The sequence below is a fragment of the Aphelocoma coerulescens genome, chromosome 27 (assembly GCF_041296385.1).
Source record: "Aphelocoma coerulescens isolate FSJ_1873_10779 chromosome 27, UR_Acoe_1.0, whole genome shotgun sequence".
In the NCBI taxonomy this organism is placed as follows: Eukaryota; Metazoa; Chordata; class Aves; order Passeriformes; family Corvidae; genus Aphelocoma; species Aphelocoma coerulescens.
Genome location: NC_091040.1, coordinates 4,798,441 through 4,818,185, shown reverse-complemented (window position 1 = coordinate 4,818,185; position 19,745 = coordinate 4,798,441). Strand labels below are relative to the sequence as shown.

The window sequence follows — 19,745 nt, the reverse complement described above, 5'->3', positions numbered from 1 at the left end:
CTGCTAAGGGGCACCAAAGTCTGCCCTGCCAGGTGATCGGCGGTGTAGCTGTTTTGTTTTTCCCTCTGTACGTTCCAAAAACTTTCTTAAAACTTTCCGATGGTAGAAACACATAAATACTCAAGTGTGTGTAATAAAGATGGATCCTGCTAGAAGAAGCAGTGGTGTCTGGTTTTTTCCAAGCTGCTGCAAGTTCCTGTCCAGGGTGGACCTGAGGGGCTTTGATACGGCAGCTGGAAATGGGACTGATGCTTCAGGAGCGTGTTTGAGCATGACTGAGCACGGGGAAGAAATCCAGGAAAGATTTTATGTCCTGGTTTCACCTGGGATTGACTTAATTTTCTCCCCAGCAGCTGGTCCAGGGCTGTGTTTGGGATTCAGTATGGGAATAATGCTGATAACAGACGGATGTGTTTACTTTCAATAAAGGATTTTCAGTTTCCCAGGCTCTGCCAGTGAGCAGAGGCTCAAGAAGCTGGGAGGGAACAGGGCCAGGACAGGTGACCCAGAGTGGCCAAAGGGATATTCCACACCACAGAGTCATTCTGAGTATACTGGGAGGGGTCAGAAGCTGGTGAACAATGTACAGGCCAGCACTTGTCTGTCTTGGGTTTTATGTCTTCCCCTGTCTTTTTTAAAAAATTATTGATTATCTCTAACTTTGTTTCAATTATTAAACTGTTCTTATCTCAACCCACAAGTTTTACTTTTTTCCCCCCCATGATTCCCTCATCTCCCTGCCTGGAGGGCAGCGATCTGTGATGATCTGAGAGGGAAAAGTTTTTAAACAAAGAGACTAAACCATTTGAGCACTTAAAACCAGTGCAATGGGGGTAAGGTGTGTGCAGAATAGAGGGGGAGATGATGAGTGATAAGCGATGATGATTGGGTGGGACAGAATTAATTTAGAAGGAAGACAGTGTAGATAAGTACCAGAGGATGTCTGTACTCGGCTGGGAACAAAAGCCTGCTCTGTGTGTGCCTCTCCCTGTTCACTCTTCCTCAGGTTGACCCTGGAATGTCCGAGCACAAGGGGCTGTGTTAAAAATCAACCTCCTATAGTGCAACACACAGCCCACGGTAACACTGCCCAGGGCTGGAAGTCTGAGGAGGAGGAAAATGTCTTTTTCTGGGCCATCACAGGTGAAGGTGTCCTGGTTTCCCAGCCCCGTGTAAAGGGAAAGCTCTGTCAGCTCCCTGCTCCTGCCTCACTTTCTCTCCCCAAGGCCTGCAGGTGATGGAGCCCTTCCCTTCCCAGCCCCCTGAGCTCTCCCTGCACCAGTCCCGGGGGATTCCTGGCAGGGAGTTTCCTTCTTACCCACCAGGCATCGTTGGGCTCCTGTTCCACCACTCTTGGATATCTTTGTGCCTTGCCTTAGGGAGGGGAAGGGCCAAGAGAAAGGAAGGGGTAGAGGGGAATAAGGGATCTAAGTCATGTCAATGTCCTGGAAAGGGGCAGGAGAAAATAAAGCCCAGCAGAACTATAAATGATACTGGAGTTGCAAAATATAGGGAAGGAGTACTGTCAGAGCCCTTGGCTGTGCTGGACACAGCAACAGGGAGCTGCTGCCCTGGGCCATTATGGGATGTCTGTAGTGGGTGTGTAGGGATGGGGTCAGGAAAGCCAAGGCACACATGGAACGGGACTTGGCAAGGGACATAGGTCAGAACAGAAGGGCCAAGGAGAGTGTACCCTCCTGATGGAACTGAAGGGAGAAATGGTGGCAGTGGACAGTGAGCTGGGGATGTCCAGCCTGGAGAAGAGAGAGCTCCCAGGAGACCTTAGAGCCCCTTCCAGTGCCTAAAGGGGGCTTATAAAAAAGAAGGAAAGGGACTTCTTACACAGGCAGTGATAAGACAAAGGGAACAGTTTTTAACTAAAAGAGGAGAGATTTAGATTAGATAACAGGAAGAAATTCTTCTCTGTGAGGGTGGGGAGGCCCTGGCACAGGGTGCCCAGAGCAGCTGTGGCTGCCCCTGGATCCCTGGAAGTGTCCAAGGCCCGGCTGGATGGGGCTCGGAACAACCTGGGATAGTGGAAGGTGTCCCTGCCCATGGCAGGGGGTGGGACTGGATGGGCTTTAAGGTCTCTTCCAGCCCAAAGAAGTCTGTGATTTTGACTCTACATCCCATCAGCTCCTGGCAAGGACATCCAGCCTCCAGGGAATGGGGTGAAGGCTCTGGCACTGCACAACCTGCCCAGCACAAGAGATTGAGGATTTAACACAGGAATTGTCACACCAAAGTCCTCACTCTGTCACCAGGATGGAGGTGCCCTGTGATACGCTTTAAAAAATATTCTGTGTCCTGTGGTAAATACAAAACAAGCAGAGGGAGCTGAGAGCCTTGGAAACATTCCCGATGCTGGAGGAGGGTCACCCTGCCAGCCTGCTCACCCAGCATTCCCAAAGCACTGCAGGAGCAGCAGAGCCACGGCCTCCCTCCCCTTCACAGGAGGTGCAGGGTGTGATGACATTGAGGATGTTGAAGACCTTGTCCAGAAGGATATGGGGTTTCAGATCTCTGGGATGTAGGATCTCAGATGTCAGTCACAGGTGGGCTGCACCCACCCTACAAAACAACCCCCCTTCTCATGGACCCTACCCTCAGTTCTTGTGGCCTGGGGGTGTTTGAAGTCACAACCACAACTTTCCAAGCCTGGTCCTTTCCAGAAAGGCTGGGCTAGTGGATTCACCCCAGACTGGGGGAATAATGTTCCCCCCAGTGTTAATAACGTGGAGGAGCTCTCCTCCTCCAGACTGCAGCCACATGTGAGCCTCAGCGAGGAGCAGCTTTCACCCACTGCCAGTTAAAGGAGCTCAGGCTAATGAAGCCCAATTATGGCATTTACCTGTAAAATTGTAGTGCTCTCACCCACAAATCCTGCAAATGAGCTACTGCTGTCAAACCAGAAACAATCACAGCTGGTGTTTGTCACCACTTTGTTACAGCGGGGAATACTGTAACAAGTATATATCAAACCAGGAGTCCCGTGGAAAGGAAATATATCTGGACAGATTCATGGTAGATGTTTCAGAGAGATGTTTATTTCTCCAGCCGCATGGCTGGGGCCCTGCTCAGGAACTGCTGCAGTCACGGGACCCCGGGACCTTTGCTCATCCCGGAGAACACAAACCAACTAATGGGGAACGAGGCTGACCAGGGGCAGGGAAACCCCATGTCTCCCCCCCAGGGCCCCTCCCCCAGGGCCCCATGGCAGGGTGAGGGACGCCAACAACTTTCATCCCAAGTGACAAAAAATAAATGAAGGTGGAAAGGAGAACTTCCCATGTCAGCACTGGCTGACTTCAAAGAAAAGCAGTTGTAGGGCATTTACAACATTTTTATTCTAAACTGCCAACAAGAGCCTTAACATAAACTGACAGAATTTTAAAAGAATCCTAATTTTGCACATTCCAGTCAACATGTATTATTTTCTAGTGGTAGTATACAGATGGTGGAAATCCAGTTTTTAGAGGACAATATGAAGGCATTAATCTCTTTCTAGACAAACACCATGTCTGGCTTCTTAATTCTTTATGGTTGCATATTTGGATCCCATTTTGTACTTTGCATGTTTAGAAATTTACTGCTTGATCTTAACATTTTCAGGCCTAAACACATATTTTTACTGATTTAAACCACTCCTACTCCCTTCCTCCCCTCCCCCAATACAGAACAGGTACCTGAGAGCTCTCAAACATGTTTTAAGCATTAGAAAACTGCAAAACTACAATGGAAACTAGACGAGCATTTCAGTATCCTCCTGAAACTTCCCCTGTTTGGAGTTGAGTGTGATTGCAGAGGATTCTCTGTTAAGGTCTGCCTGGGGAAGCCCCTCACACACAGGAGGCAAAGGTAAGGCCTAAGGTGACAAAGGCAAGGCTGAAGGTGTGAAGCTGCAAAAGTTAAGGTCAGAATGCTCTCAAGGCAGTCTCTGTAAATGACAACACAGTTTAAAACCCAACCTGAACATTCTCCACACTCTGAGTGGACAAACTCAGAGTCCAGTCAGACTCCAACAAGATAGAAACAAAAAGTGCATGCACAGAAAAAATACTTTTAAGTTTGGCTGCTGTAGATGGTTTTAATCTCAGCGTCTTGCCAGTCTGGAGGAACTCAGCACTTTGTGCTCTCCAGGCTGTAACAGGCCCTCAAACACAACTCCTGGAGCCTCAGTGGCAGGGAGTTTGCTGCAGCTCCCCAGCAAACAGCCAAAACTTCTCCCAAATGTCCAACAGAAGTTCTGTAATCCCTCCAGGCTTCCTGAGAACAAGAAGATGCTTAAGGCATATGGTAGAAATTCCTGGAAGTAACTGTTGGGTGGTTCCTGACTTCTACTGAAATGGGACTGTAACAGTTTCTGCTATGCCAGGCCTGAATTCTCCCAAATCTGCCATTCCTGCAGGACATTCCCCCTCCCATTCCTGCATCTGCTGTTCACAGTTAGCACTGACCATGAGCACCCAGCTCCCAAGGGGCACCTCCACATGCACACACTTGTTTTAAAGCATCAAGTGAAGGGACAAGATTCTAGGGGGTATTTTCAGCCCCCCAAACTGTTCTGTTTCCCACTGTCTCTTCTCTAATTAGGAACCTAATCAGACCCTACTTCCCCTGCTTAAAATCACTCCCTCAGTCCCCACTCCTTAAAAGCCTTCTGAAGGGTCTCTTGCTGTTTCCCAGTCTCTGGAGCACACAGAACAGCCTCACAATTCATCATCTGCCATTTGACAAGTTAAACAACAGAGTCTTGCCAATTCCTGTGTTTTTCCTATTCACAGGGAGTTATCAGGATCCAGGGCTGGGCAGGGAAGGTTTCTGAGTCTGTAAATTTATCAGTCTATTTTTTCAAGAACAGTAACAAAATTCACCAAGTAAAGGCAAGGGTAACTTCTAAAACAAATGCTTGGGGGAAACATCTGGCAACCAAGGACAGTTCCACATATTCAAATGTTGCAAGAAACACATTCTGCAACAAAAGCCAAGTGTAAAGGAGTCCTCCCATCAGGTCCAGAGTGTGCCTGTCATCTGCAGGAGCTCTCCTGTCCAGAACAGGGAGACACTTACTGCTGGGGCAAAACCAAGTTCCAGGGGGAGGAACTAATACTCCGAATTCTGAAAAGGAAGATAGAATTTTTGCTTGAGATGGACAAAGATACAACTTCTCCCACTCCCCCAAGGGACAGTGGCCTCTGCAGAGGCAGCACTTGTCCCCTTGGCAACAAGGCCTGTCTACAACTAACATTTCAGTTTGGTTTGGCAGATTCAGCTCAACACTGTGGCAATTGCACAGTCCCTGTCTGTGCAGGAGCTGTGTTTGCAGTGCCCTGAGAACACCAGGGTTAGTTGCTCCCAGTGGGAATCAGGACAGTCATTCCTCAAAGCATCTTCAAGCTGTTGCTTTGCTGCTAAAGACAAACAATAGTCTTTGATTTCAGCATTAGACGCTTTCCCAGGGGAGCTCCATCCCTCCCCCAGATGGAATTTGATAGCTGCTTCTTCTCCCAGTGGTGCTGGTTTAAGGAGCTCATTTCACCCCAGCTCTGATTTTGCTGGGCCTGACAGTGAACACAGCACAAAGCAAAGACACAATTTGGCTTAAGTCAGGGGGAGGATGTTGGGTGAAAGGGGTAATGGGGATGCTGTGGAAGGGCCTGGTTAGCGAGACCGAGCCAATGTGGCCAGGATGCAGCTCTGCCTAACCTGGGCCACAGGAATGGAGCAAGGAAAGAATAGAAGAGGCTTCAAAGGAAGGACAAAGCAGATGATCTGAGCAGCAGATTCCCTCAGAAGCTGCTCTCAAGAAGCAAATGCTCAATACAACCCCTCCTGTCCGTGCAGTGGGAGCCACGAAGTGCTGCTACAGCCAGAGATTTTAGAAGCTGTCCCCAGCTCTGGACTGACAGAGCCAAAGCCCCACGCTCAGTACTCACGGTCCTGCAGACACTGTGTACGGGAGGGTCTCGGGGGGCCGCATCTGTGAGGGCAGGGAGTTGTTCTGGTGACTGATGGTGCTGGAATTAAATGACTTTGGTTACTTCTGGCAAATGCACTGGCTCACATTCATGCATTTTACTGCAGCAGGGCCCTGGGGGATGGTGCTGTGCCACCATGGTGGTGGTGCTGAGAGCCAGATGTGCTCTGAACACTAAAAGATCTTTTAAAGAGTCTTACAGGTGGAACCAGGCAGTGCTGCTGTCAGCCCCTGTGGAAGAGCTCACACAGAACTTGGAGCTGCCATGGGCAGGAGTGTTGCTGAGCCCTGAATGAACCCATTAGATAAACCTTAAAACACCTTGGGCAGCTCTGGTGGTGCCATCACATCCTGTAGCCAGCCCACAATCAGTGAAACCAGCCAGGGCAGCCCCTTCCAGTTCACAGCTGGGCACTGAGCTCCTCGCCCCCCCTGCCCCAAACTGTAACCATACTTTGGAAGAGGCACAACAGGAGGATTCTGCTGACACAGGGCCCCACTCCAGCACATCTGCCACGCCCCAGGAGGCAGGAGCTCACAAGAGATCTCCCAAGGAGTCACAGGGATCACGAGGTGTGACCACCTTTCTCCCCTGCACATTGTCCAGACATCCATCAGTCCCTGAACACAGGCCATGGGCAGGAAGAGCAGCCTGCCCCAGACACACAGGAGCAGTATCTGTGCTCCTGAGGGTTTCCTTCTCTGGTCCAGGCCACATGAGGAAGCAGGTCACACTGCACCAGCAGCATCTCTCCTCCCAGGGTTGTACAGCAGCAAAGGCAGCTCCTGTCCAGCCATCGAGGCGAGGCTGGGAGAAGGCTGCAATATTTGTTTAAACAAACACTGGTGTAAAGAATCAAACTTGCATTCCCTACCTGTTTATGGCAGAGTTGATCACACCCCACACAAAAGGAGACTCAGATCCCTCCAGCAGCTCTGTGAAAGAAAGCAGATGTTGTGGCTCAGAACTAAGAAACCCCAGAAACCACCATCAGATCAGTGGCTTAAATGGCTCCCCACTGCCAGAGGGCAGGGTTAGATGGGATACTGGGCAGGAATTCTTCCCTGTGAGGGTGGGGAGGCCCTGGCACAGTGTGCCCAGAGAAGCTGTGGCTGCCCCATGATCCCTGGAAGTGTCCAAGGTCAGGTTGGGCGGGGCTGGGAGCCGCTTGGGATAGTGGAAGATGTCCCTGCTCATGGAATGAGATGAACTTTAAGGTTCTACCCAAGCCAAACCATTCAGGGATTCTGTAATTCTATGATCAGGAATATCTCTGTTGTATTTTCACATGCTCAAGAGGGAGGAAAAGTTGACCTATGATGAATGTGTCTGCTCCACTGAGGAACATGTTTCCATTGCTGTCACTGCACATAAGGTACAAAAGCTCATATGGGAGGAAGGGATGCTTGGAAATCTCTCCCCATCCTCATTCTGGCAGGCATTTTGGATTGTTCTCTATACCAAGCCAAGCCTGCTGGGGGGAGAGATCCATGTTCTTAGGAACAAGCATAAGCAAAATGTCTTACAAGGCAGCCCTGAGTGAACAGCACCCCTGGCCTCACACTGTCCCAAGAGGAGCTGGAGGACATGGCCAGGGAGAAGGCAGCAGATGGGGAAGTTCCTCACCTGTTTCCCAGTCTTCATCACATGGAGGTGCCTGCCATGTGCTCCCATTATTCAACTGCTCCTTCGGGGGCTCACAGGATTGGCTCCCTTCAGGAAGAGAGAAAACACAGTGACCAGCAGTTCTTAAATCCATTGAACACTTTGGCTCAAGCTGTAAAACATCTCTGGGCTTTAGAGGAAGCCCTGCCCGATGCAAACAGGTTGGGGACAGCTGAAATCCAGCAACTTCAAATTTGCCTTTTTCAATGAAAAACAGAAGACTGCTCCCTGGAACTTTGAGCAGGAATGCTGGAGTGAAGAGGAAACTTGCTGACATGGTTGCAGGCATCACTGCCTGTGCACCTCTACAGAAGATAAAAAACTGTGTGCTCTGTGGTGTGCAAGAGTTAAAGGGAGATCAGCTCTGCAAGAGGAGTGGCCCATCCTTGTGGCCATTAATGCATCCCACCCCTCCTTCCAGAGGCACTTCCTGCATGGTGTTGGGTACAACCTTTCTATTCAACAAGCCTGGTAACAAAATACGTGCAAGGCCGACCCAGAGCACCTGCCATATTCTCAAGAAACTGCCCAATAAAGCCAAGCAAATGAGATCAAATTTTCCTGAAGCTGCTGTGTCACACAAAACTAGACAACATTTTGCCTCCCACTTTTGGGTTATTCCACGATCCATCCTCACGAGAGGAGACCTCAGTCCCCAGGGTGCACTGACATCTGGGAGCACAGGGGTTCTCTTACCCACATCTTGCTCCATGAAGGCTTTGTCGTTGCACTTCGTGATGTGGTCACTGAGGTCAGCCTGAGGAACCAGGTGACGAGCGTTGAAGGGGCACGTGGCCAATTTCTTTGCAATTTCAGGGTTGCTCTAGACAAGGGAAAACCAAAATTATGTGCCACATCTCTCAAGTTCACTTATCTCTTGTTGATAAAAAGGAAAAAACCACTGGGATATTTGTGGTGTTGCTTTAAAAATAATAAATAAGAAATAATATAAAATAAAATAATAATATAAAATAAAAATAATAAACAAGAAATTGCAATGCATTGATCAGACAATCACTAAAAACAAAAGGGGAAATGAACATGACCGTTCTTCCAGACACAAATCACAGACACTGAGCCACCCTTGACTGAAGTGAAATAGACCCTCAGCAAACTCCCTACAGTTCCCTGTAGTGCTGCTGATACGACTGCAAGGCTTAAAGCACAAATGAAACCATTTTCAAACCAATGGCGGAGAGACATCAGGCAAATCTAAACCCTTCAGATATATTTTAACTGAGTGGGCACAAAGGCAGAGAAATTCTGTAAACCTTTCAGCAGGACACCAGGACAAAACCAACATGCTTAAAGGTTTACTTACTAACACTGTTCACCCAGCTTACGTGCACACTCCTGCCAAAATGTGCAGGGGCTCAACACGGAAAATTTCAGCCCTCTTGAATATTTGGTACTTGCCACTTAGCTCTGCCCCCCACTTTCACTAGCTAATTAATATTTTTAAGGCTTCAGTTCCACCAAAATGAATTTATTGTACTCATGCCAGGACACGCTGCCTACAACTGCATCTTAAGTGGAAGGCACAGCAATGCTGGACTGTTTTAAAAACACACTGGCAAATTTAAAAAGGGGACAATCAGGTTTTCAAAAGTCTCCGAAAAAACCCAAAACTCAGAAGGTTTAAAGAAACCCAATCATGAGAGCAACAGAGGAGAAGAGAGGAAGAAGTGTGTCCTATGAAATGACTTGTAATCAAATTCCTGATTAAAGATGGAGAGGGAAGTAAACCTCTCCCAAACATGCTGAGCCCAGGATGTGCAGTTTCTGCCAGATGCCCATTAAACAGCTGTTGGCAAAACAAAACTGCCCAGCCCTGCAGTTAAAGAATAAACTGCAACATCAAAGCACTTCTGCTCTGAGGGGCCCAGAGGGGTGCTCAGAACTCCAACAGAGTCCTCTCTTCAGCTGAAAGTAGAAAAATGAATCTGACCTCCCTGTGTGCTGCTGGAAGAGACTGGAGTCTCCTCCCTGAACTAACCATGAAGGATCTCTGTCTCCTTCCAACAGAGCCACGCTGATCTTGGGTGAATTCATGTGTGCCTGGAGCTATTACTAAACAAATAATGAAGTTAAATGAAATAAAGGCTAAACAGGGCTATTTGTCAGGAACACAGGGTGCACTTGCATGCACGGAGTCACTCAGCCACTGCCTGTCCAGCTCACCTCCTTACACTTCACCAGGTGATAGGGAAACCGCCGCGCTCTGATCCGATGGTGTTTAACCAACGGGCACTGGATCAACCTCTCTGGATCCAACATATCTGAGAGAACAGGAGAACAGAGAAAAGCACCTGGTTAGAAAGACAAGAATCACACAGTACAGTGGGGAAAACCCCACACCACCACATCAGGGCTGTGGTCTGAGGGAGTTAAACCAGTTGCTCTTAGTTTGAAACCATTCATTAAGGCAGGCACCTGCTTTGCATAACCAAATTAATTAAACTTGAAGTTCTCATAACTGGGACATTACTTAAAACAGAGGAGAGTGAGTACCACTGAGCGTAATAACTCTTTAGGTTACCTTATTAGGGAGAAAACCACCCTTACTCCAAGGGAAAGCCAGCAGCACTTTCCAGCTCTCCTGGAGGAGGATCAATGGGATCCTGTCACACCCACCAGCGCCTTCAGAAGCTGAACCAAATCATTTTTCCCATCAACAGCTTGTTTTGCTGGAGGCAGAACGTGAGGGAACTGAATTACACTCCGGAGGTAGCAATGTGCCTAACACAGTGCATGAGACTCTAAATTAAGCTTTTAATCATGTAGTTATTTAGGAGCTGAGGCATTACTAAACCAGGAAAAACGCTGAGGAACAAACATACTGAACAGTGAAACAGTGTGAATCCATGCATACATAATATTTGTCTTTAGAATATATTAAAATATAAATATTAATAAATATGCATATTCTCAGTGAGGATGAGAGGCAGCCAGGAGGAGACACAAGCCCCCACTGCTGCCTGTGGGTCTGTCTGTGGGGTACACACCAGGGAGCCTGGGCTGCTCCCATCCTTTCTGCTTGGCCACTCTTGTTGCCCAGGCTTTCAGCACTTTAGGATTTGATTACACAGGAGTTAAACCAGGTCTAGGCACTGGCTGCTGCTGCCTCTGTCCTCCTCTCTCACATGTGTGGCTCCATCAGGCCCCAGGCTAGCAGTTGTTAAAATGTTGTTCCAGAAGTCCCAAAGAGCAGAATTCATGCTGAAAGCCACTTGGAAAGAAAAAGGACAGGCAGGATCCTCTTTGCCATCTGGGCTGTGCAGTGCTGCTGCCTCTGAGCACCTCTCACCTCAACAGCCCACGCAGGGCATTAAGAGCAGCTGAAAACCCACCTGGTTTTGCACTGGCCCAGCTGGCCCTTGAAGAGCAATCACAAGTGGTTTTGCCACCAAAAACGCTGTGAAAAATAAAACTCTCTAACACTATAACTTCAGTATTAAAAAGCAGCATTACTTTATTTGGGCACTGGGTGCACGGGGGATGCTCCTCCAAACGACCCCTCCTCCCCCCTGAGGAGGGTTTCTTATCCTTTAATGCATTCCAACCACGGGGTCTGGCCAAGATACACCTTTTATCAGGCACACAATCTTTATTCTCACGGTTAAGTTACCCACTTGTGCACATTAATCACTGATATATGTAAATACAAGAATAAGCACTATCTGTTTAAGGAATTCACGAGACTAAACACTATTTGTTAGAGGTTTTTCCAATAGCTTCTCTCTCGGAACTGGCTCCACACAAGATCAAGTACGTTGCCACTGAAGGGAAGGGAACAGAGACGAGCACCAGAGGAGGAGCAGAGCCCTCAGCACCGAACACCAACAGCACAGGAGCGGCTTGGGCAGCCGAGCAGCTGCAATTTATACACGGCTGAAAACACCAAAAGCACCACAACAATGCCACGTGCAGGGAGATCCTTGTACCTGTCCCTGTCCACACTGCGTGGAAACAGATCCCAAAACCGCCTGGAGCGGCTGAGCCGGGAGACACGGGTGGAAGCCAGGCTCGAACTAAACAAAGTCGCTTTATTCAGGTAAATCCTGCAGGCCGGACCCCACCCGCACCAGCTGCCCCTGTTGTGGCAACCTGGGCTCGAACCACCGAGAGAAGGCCCGCGGGGGCCCGCCCGGCTTCGGCACTGGGCACGGGGACTGACCCGGCCCGAGGGGAGCAACAAACCCGGCCCGAGACGGAACAGACCCCGATAGCGCGGGTCAGGTCCGGGCCCTGCCCGCAGCCGACGAGCGCTTTCCCCGTCTCTCCCCAACCAACCCCAAGCCTCACCCAAGTCCTCCTCGAGCTCCATGGCGGCGCCGGGTCTGGGGTCGGGTGTGGGGCTGAGCCGGATCTGCTCCGGAGCGGGATGTGGGGTGAGGCCAGGCAAGGCCGGATCCGCCTCGGGGTTGGCTGTGGAGTTGGGTGTGGGACTGGTCCACCACCGCCTCGGGGCCGGCTGTGGGGTTGGGTGTGGGGCCGGTCCGGGGCCGGCTGTGGGGCCGCGCCGGTCCCGCCCTTCCCGCCCAGCCGCGGTTGGCGGGGCAGAGCCGCGGGCTCGGCGCCATCGAGCGCGGCCGGGCCGGGCCCCTTAAACCACCCTGAGGTGCTGGGGAATGTTCGGCCGTGTGAAAAACGAGGTTCACTCTTTGTAAAATTTTAAGAAAAATTTAATAAAAGGGACAATTAGGAGACAACAGCAAAAAAAAAAAAAAAAAAAAAAAAAAAAAAAAGTATTGCGGCCGGATGCTTTGGCAGAGATCCAAAGGCACACCTATAAATCCCAAAGATCGTCTTTAAAAGTACATAGCTTATTGCATATTCATTATCCTCATGCATAATTCATCAAGCTTTGGAGTTGCTAAGTGTCATCCCATCAGCCTAATCCTTCTCCTTGGCTCCATTCCGTTTGGTTTCGGGTCTTCTCCTCTGATAAGATCTTCCAGGAATGTGAAGACTTTTCTCTGCCTATCTTTTCTAAATTGAATACCTAAGCAATAGACATTCTATTTCATATAGTACATTACAGAACCTAGGTAAAGTTTTTCTAACATTAAGTAACATGCAAAAAGCCAACATCACAATACATTTATAACAGCCGAAATAAAACAATTTAGGTAGAACGAGCCAGACTTAGGCTCATTCTGATGTTTGTGACTGGGCCTGCTGCAGGCTCAGGCACTGGTTATGAACTGACCCCAGACAGTGAATCAGAATTGTCAAGGTTGGAAAAGACCTTTGAGATCATCGAGGTCATCCAGTCCAGCTGTCCTCCCACTGTGGCCCTTAAACCCCTAAACCACATCACCCAGCGCCAGATCCTGACACCTCCTGAACACCCGAGGAGTGGTGACTCCACCACCTCCCTGGGCAGCCCCTTCCAGTGCCTGACCACCCTGATCTAATCTGAATCTCCCCTGTCTCAGCTCAAGGCCATTTCCCCTGGTTCTCTCACTGCAGTCACAGCAGAAGAGGCTGACCCCACCTAACCACAACTTTTCAGGGAATCGTAGAGAGTGACTAAGTCCCCCTGGAGCCTCCTCTCCTGGCTAAACAAACTCCTCTCCCTCAGCCCTTCCTCATAATACAATTTCTTTGGGCTGGAATGGAGTTGATTCCCTCAGTAATTTCCCAGTAGCTGTCACAGTGCTGTGCTTTGACTTCAGTATGGGAATGAGAGGAAAGATGTGTGCTAATGCCTTTACAAACGGTTTGATGGGTGTTAACGTCTTTGAAATGGGTCTTCATGTCTCTGCAGACTTTGGGCAGCAGGTTCATTCCCGGGCCCGGACAGCTTGGCTCCGGAAACAGGCGAGGGTCTGCACGAGCCCGAACCTCTGAGCTTTGGGGTAAAACAGTAGGTTCAAGGCGGGATCTGTGGTAGGCGGCTCGGGAAGGTTGTACCTGCCTGGTACCTCAGCCGATGGGGAAAGGAAGAGGGCAACGTGCGGCCGGGAGTTAGGATAAAAGGGAGGCCGTGCCCTCAGAAACCTCGAGAGAGAGAAAAGCCCGCGGGCGTGTGCCCCAGTGGCCTCTCTCCCTTTATTCGAATAAAGTTCAAGGACTTCTCTGTCTCCTTTTTGGACATAAACCTCTGGCATTTGTGGATTTTCCTGACAGGAACATTGATAATGTTGTCCACAAAAATTGCGTTACCTGGTGTGTAACAAGCCAATAATTACACACTCGAGGGAGACATTGATTATTTATTTCAGAGTTGCACAAGCCTGGGTGCTCGGGGGAATTCCACAGAACAAGCACACCAAACATCAGAGCTTTTTATATGTTTTAGCAAACAAAGGAATTAGTGTTCATTGGCTACACGTAACATAGTTCTCTTATTAATTAGTATTCTATCTTCCATTGGTTAATGATTCTCTCGTTTCTCATGCTAATTAGTCCATGCTCAGTCTTTCTCTTCTTTTGGGTCAGGGGGTTTCTTGGGTCAGTGGTCCGTGCATTGGTGGCCATGATCTGCCCCTGCCAGAATTACCTTTTACTGACTTGGAGCTGATTTCAACACAATTGCTGAGTTGGCTTTATTGGTTTCTTCCTTACTTTGGGAGTTCTGCCAGATGTCCTTGAAGGCTGTAAATTCTGCATTCCTTGTGCTCACTATCAGTGGTTCATCCTCCTTCACAAGCTTTGTTAACCTCTCCCTAGGTCTGAGATCAGTGAAGCCTGTCCAACTCTAAACCTTAGCAAGGCAATTCTAGGAACAAGTGGTCTTTCTAACACCTGGATGTTACTTACAGCTTGCTGGCTGCTCTCTGTTTCACAGATTAAATCTCTCTTTTTGTCGATTAGGCTTGAAAGTATACAAAGATCACACATCAAAGAACATCATTTCTTAAGAAAATTTTATATACTCCACATCTTGCAACAGTAACACAGTGATGGTTTGGGTGCTCAGTTGTGTTTATCCCGTGTCTGGGGCTGTTCTAGCCCCCCGGTGTGCCAGAAGCCAGAGCAGGAGATCAAGAGGCTGCAGCCTCAGCAGAAGCTGCAACTCCGGATGTCCCCCTGCACTGATTTGGAGAAGGAACTCAGCAAGGTGTTAGAAGACTCCGGACCAAAACTTGAACCAAGAGGTGTGTGTAAGCACAGGTGGGGGGCAGGTGCCCAAGTCACAGGGACATCATTGCCTGGGGATTTCTTTGCACCAGCTTGAGCTCACCTGAAAGTTGCCTAATTTAATTCCAGCAGGTGATTGAAGACTTACTAGTGCTCTCTGGTAGCAGCAAGAGCAGAATCATCTTAAGGTACAAGAGATAGTGTGTTTATAGAAACATAACTGTACATCAGGAGAACAGTGTAGGCTTCTCTTGAGTGGAAATATAAACAAAAGACTTTTTCAAGCACAGAGAAGCTTGTCTCTTCCTGTCCTGTCTGCAAAAAATATGTAAAAAACTGTTTCCAGAAGCCTGAGATGGACTAGATCTGTCAAAATTGTGTCTCCCTGCACACATGATCTGCAGTGGTGCTTTACTCATTTGCGAAGGCTGAAAAGGGCTCAGTACACTCTTCCATCCTTCCCTCTGGGAATAGTGAAGGCTCTCCATGTGCCCCATGCACCCCTAACCTTCCCAAACACCCTTCCTCCTGACTGTGTGTGTCTGGAGTGTCAAAGAGGCAGGGAATCCTCCATGGAGAGTTAACAATCGTCATGTGAACAGTCACTGCACAAACATCCCTGAAATACCCTCCCAAAACCACCCCTGGTCAACACTGCTCTGCTTGGGCATCTTGGGATCATGTCTATCGGGGAAAGGATGACACAGAGATGTGGGCTTGGATGCAGAAGAACTTTAATGTGTCAAAAGAGATAAACAGGTCAATCCAAAAGAGGAATCCAGTGCAGGAAGCACCAGGGGCAGATGAGAGTTTGTGTCCCATGTCTGTGGCAGGGATCCCAGCAGAGATCTGCCTGATCCAGAGAGGGAGCAGGGCCAGCAGCTCCTCGCCAGGCTGGCTGAGTGCAGCTCACAGCCCAGGGGAGCACAAGGCAACAACGACACAGGAGGGAAAGCAGAGAGTGGCAGAGGGCACAGGCAGGGATGGGCCGTGCTTCCCGAGAGCCCAGGCTGGCCCTGTCCTTCTGCAAGGCATGGGCTGGGCTGGCTCAGTCCCTCAGGAAGCAACAAGCCGATGCTGCGTCCCCAGGGCGCTTCCACCCTGTGCATCCCTGGGTTCCTTCCCCAGGGCCATCACCAGCAGCTTTAGCAGGGGAGGCCCCTCATGCCACAGAGGCCACTGCCCAAGCCTGAGAGGCCAAAGCCCCCGGAGCTGATGGGCACTCCACCAGAGCTGAGGATGCTGCCAACAGCAGCCGAGGTGGAGGATCCCACCACGGTGTTCTGTGGGAAGGAGCTGAGGATGGGCCCGGGCAGGGTCACCACCACAGGAGAGGGTTCGATGATGACGTTGGAGTCCTGGCACTGCCGGACGCAGGGCTCATTGCAGCTGTTGGCCAGTGGGGTGGGGCCGCAGGGCTGGCAGGGCCGGCACGGGGTGTTGCAGGACATGTCTTGGGGTTGGAGATGCACCTGGCAGACAGGAAAGGGGGAAGCAGAGTACAAGGAGTGTGTAAGGATCAACCTGTCACTCCACAATGGGGGACGAAAGGCATGAACAAGAGACAAGCCCTGGGGGCTGTATAGAGAGACCCACAGGCTTCTCCTTTTCCTCAGAAAAGCCCTGCCAAGAGCTACCAAGGAAGATCCCTGCCTGGCCCATAGCTCTGGAAACACCTCAGACAAGCCCCAGCCTTTTCCCATATTGCACCTTCTGCCCCCTTCCCATTCTCATGGCAAGAATCCATATAGGACAAAAAAGCATGCATGGCTGAGAAATCCCATGGGAGGAGGAGAAGGATGAGAAAAAGCTTCAGACTCACCTTGTTCTCAAGGAGACGGAGGAGAGACGAATGGATGAGAGAGCGAGGAGAAGGGCCCATTTTTATACTTCTCCTGCACTGCCCCAGGCCCACAGTCACTGCACAAGGACAGTAATTTTCCTACAGACTCACTTCAAAGCAAAACATTCTGCCCAATGGCACAGGTTGTAGTTTGGATTCCATCTATGTTGACATTTCATTTCCTCATTTCTGACATTCCCACTAAATTATGGAGGCTTCTATCATGTAGTGGGATGACAAGTCCAAGGATTTCTTGTGCAGGAACACATTGGTATGGGCAGGAATCAAGGCTCAAGTTGACCCATGTGGATTTCTGTACTTCCTCACTGCCTGAGGGATGTGTTGGCTCTGGGACAGCACCTTCTCTTCCCCCTCTCTTCACCCCATAATGCACTTTGGCTGCACTCTTTGCACCGTGATGTGGAGGACACAGAAAGTCCTGCCACACATTGTCAATTCTGAGAACACCCTGAGCTGTGGCAGTGCTGCCGAGCAGGTCAGGCTGAGGGCAATGGCCTTTGGGCTGCCTGGAGCTGTGGGTCTGGGCACAGCCCAGTGCTTGAAGATGGTTTTCCAGGGCCAGGATGGAGCTGCCCTTGCTGGACAAGAATTCAGCTCTACCTGGGACAAAGCCTGCAGACATCACACCTTCCTGGCTTGGCCTCACACCAAAATTAGAGCGTGACTCACCATGGGTCAGGAGAGTCTCCCTTTGGAAATTTGCCTACTGAAGGCATTCCCTTTCCCTCCTGGGTAGCGTCCCAGCTGCCTCTATGTTTGCAGGGCAGGGAAGTGCATCAGTCCTTGGTGTAGTTTGAAAGCCGGATTTGCATCCAGGGTGCTTCTGCTGCGCACATCTCCCTGAGCACTTCATGTTGGATTTTGTAGTGATTTTTTCTATCACCTTTCCAGATATCAAGGCAAGTCTGACTGGCCTGTTATTCCCTGATTCCTCTTTCATGCCCCTCTTGAAGACAAGACACTCACTGGCTTTCTTCCAGTTCTCAGGTGCATTCCATGGTTGCTGTGACTTTCAAAGGGAGTTGAGAATGCTTTGTACTGGAACCAGTGAACACATCAATTCACAGACACTCATTTCAGACCAGTGTGTTTGAATGTTCCCCCATCGGATTCTGTTCTGCTTGGGGAAGTCTTTTCTGTTCTAGATGTTCCAAGGAGTATCAGGAGCCTCAATTCCTGACAGCAATTCCTGATGGTAAAAACCAAGGACAGGAGCCTTTGAGGATCTCCACCTTTCCTGTATCCCCTGCCCTCAGGGAAGCTGCCCTGTTGAATACTGGGTCTGCCTTTGGCCAAGGCTCCCTTCACTGATGACCTGTCTGGAGAAGACCTTCCTATTGCCCCTCCATGTCCTTTGTCTGATTCAACTCCAGGTGGGCTTTGGCTTTCCTAACGCCTGGCAAACATCCCTTCCAGAGCAAAGGGCATCAAGAGGAAGAGAGATGAAACATTGGCATGGCCTGGCTGCCTAGAGATGCTGCAGCTTGTGACCCTTGAAGAGAGCAGAGAGAGAGGGAAAAGACAGAAGCAAGTGAAATGTCTGTAAAAAGTGCAGTATTTGGATGCTCTCTGACATGTGGTGCGAGACAGGGCCTCTTCCTGCAAGGGGTATTGCAAGGAGTTGCTTTTCACTGCCCAAGACCAACATTCCCTGCCTTCATGGAACCCTTCCAGCACTTGGGTGATGTGCCCCCACTGACATGCCTCTGCCTGGGATATCCTTTGGCTTTTCATCACAGAACATGAAAGGATCCTGCAATGCAGGGCAGGAATGTCAGAAATGAGGAAATGAAATGGCAGCATAGATGGAAACAAAGGTGAATCGCTACCACTGTGTGGGGTATTTTCCTTTGAAGATGAGTCTGTTGTAAAATGACTGCCCTTGTGAAGGACTGTGGGCCTGGGGCAATGCAAGAGCTGTATAAAAGCAGGCTCTTCTCCCCACTCTCACATTCACTCCACTCATCTCCATCTCCTTGGAACAAGGTGAGTTTGAAGCCCATTCTTCATTTTCTCCTTCTTCTCTGGGATTTCTCTACACATACCTGTGACTTTGTCCCATGCGGGATCTTGGAGATGCTTTTTGTGAGGGGAGGAAAGGAGTGGGAGGTGTGAGTGCTGGGTCTTAGCAGAAGTATTGTCCCAGCTTTGGGCTGGTTGGGGATGTCCCGGGGCTTGAGCTCTTGGTGGGGTTTGTGTGAGGGGAAGAGCCCATGTGCCTCCACAAACAGCCTCCAGCTCTTATTCCCAGCCCATGCCTTTGCTCCCTCGTGGTGTGATGACAGTTGGATCCTTATGCACTCCTTATACTCTGCTCCTCTCTGCTCTCTCTGCCAGGTGCACCTGCAGCCCCAAGACATGTCCTGCCTCACCCCGTGCCGGCCCTGCCAGCCCTGCGGCCCCACCCCGCTGGCCAACAGCTGCAATGAGCCCTGTGTCCGGCAGTGCCAGGACTCCACCGTCATCATCGAACCCTCTCCTGTGGTGGTGACCCTGCCTGGGCCCATCCTCAGCTCCTTCCCACAGAACACCGTGGTGGGATCCTCCACCTCGGCTGCTGTTGGCAGCATCCTCAGCTCTGGTGGAGTGCCCATCAGCTCCGGGAGCTTTGGCCTCTCAGGCTTGGGCAGTGGCCTCTGTGGCATGAGGGGCCTCCCCTGCTAAAGCTGCTGGTGATGGCCCTGGGGAAGGAACCCAGGGATGCACAGGGTGGAAGCGCCCTGGGGACGCAGCATCGGCTTGTTGCTTCCTGAGGGACTGAGCCAGCCCAGCCCATGCCTTGCAGAAGGACAGGGCCAGCCTGGGCTCTCGGGAAGCACGGCCCATCCCTGCCTGTGCCCTCTGCCACTCTCTGCTTTCCCTCCTGTGTCCTTGTTGCCTTGTGCTCCCCTGGGCTGTGAGCCGCACTCAGCCAGCCTGGCGAGGAGCTGCTGGCTCCACTGCCTGTGTGGGCACCTGCTTGGAAAACAGCCCTTGGAAAACAAGGGACTGTTGTTTGCCCTTGGTGCTCTCTGCAGTGGCATCTCAGCTTGGATTGACCTAATTTTCCTGTTTTGACTCATTAAAGTTCTTTTGCATTGCAGCCCATGTCTTTCTCTCATTTATTCCCCGGAAGATCCTCTCCCAACACGCCCAGAAAGAGAGACGTT

At 50.2% G+C, this 19,745-nt stretch overlaps 3 protein-coding genes across 8 annotated transcripts; 1 reads left to right on the top strand and 2 right to left on the bottom strand.

Moving 5' to 3' along the window:
- Positions 1-3,322: 3,322 nt before the first annotated feature.
- Positions 3,323-12,172, bottom strand: LOC138099253 (gametocyte-specific factor 1-like). Of its 5 annotated transcripts, none has more exons than XM_068996386.1 (9): positions 11,949-12,172; positions 10,183-10,330; positions 9,825-9,922; positions 8,340-8,466; positions 7,605-7,691; positions 6,853-6,913; positions 5,937-6,017; positions 5,071-5,118; positions 3,323-4,266 (listed from the first exon to the last, which is right to left on the bottom strand). In XM_068996386.1, exons 3-9 carry the CDS (start codon positions 9,918-9,920, stop codon positions 4,176-4,178), a joined length of 591 nt encoding a protein of 196 aa, XP_068852487.1. In that variant the 5' UTR covers positions 9,921-9,922; positions 10,183-10,330; positions 11,949-12,172; the 3' UTR covers positions 3,323-4,175. The 5 variants fall into 5 exon arrangements, with proteins under 5 accessions (XP_068852487.1, XP_068852488.1, XP_068852486.1 ...); XM_068996387.1 differs by lacking the exon at positions 11,949-12,172 and adding an exon at positions 10,649-10,905; XM_068996385.1 differs by lacking the exon at positions 10,183-10,330.
- LOC138099256 (feather keratin Cos1-1/Cos1-3/Cos2-1-like) lies at positions 11,402-19,342 on the top strand. The gene is made up of 2 exons (XM_068996392.1): positions 11,402-11,697; positions 18,934-19,342. Exon 2 carries the CDS (start codon positions 18,955-18,957, stop codon positions 19,258-19,260), a length of 306 nt encoding a protein of 101 aa, XP_068852493.1. The 5' UTR covers positions 11,402-11,697; positions 18,934-18,954; the 3' UTR covers positions 19,261-19,342.
- On the bottom strand, positions 15,839-18,956 carry LOC138099254 (feather keratin 1-like). Of its 2 annotated transcripts, XM_068996390.1 has the most exons (3): positions 18,932-18,956; positions 16,555-16,592; positions 15,839-16,204 (listed from the first exon to the last, which is right to left on the bottom strand). In XM_068996390.1, exons 1-3 carry the CDS (start codon positions 18,954-18,956, stop codon positions 15,878-15,880), a joined length of 390 nt encoding a protein of 129 aa, XP_068852491.1. In that variant the 3' UTR covers positions 15,839-15,877. The 2 variants fall into 2 exon arrangements, with proteins under 2 accessions (XP_068852491.1, XP_068852492.1); XM_068996391.1 differs by lacking the exon at positions 18,932-18,956 and having other exon boundaries at positions 16,555-16,647.
- Positions 19,343-19,745: the final 403 nt, after the last annotated feature.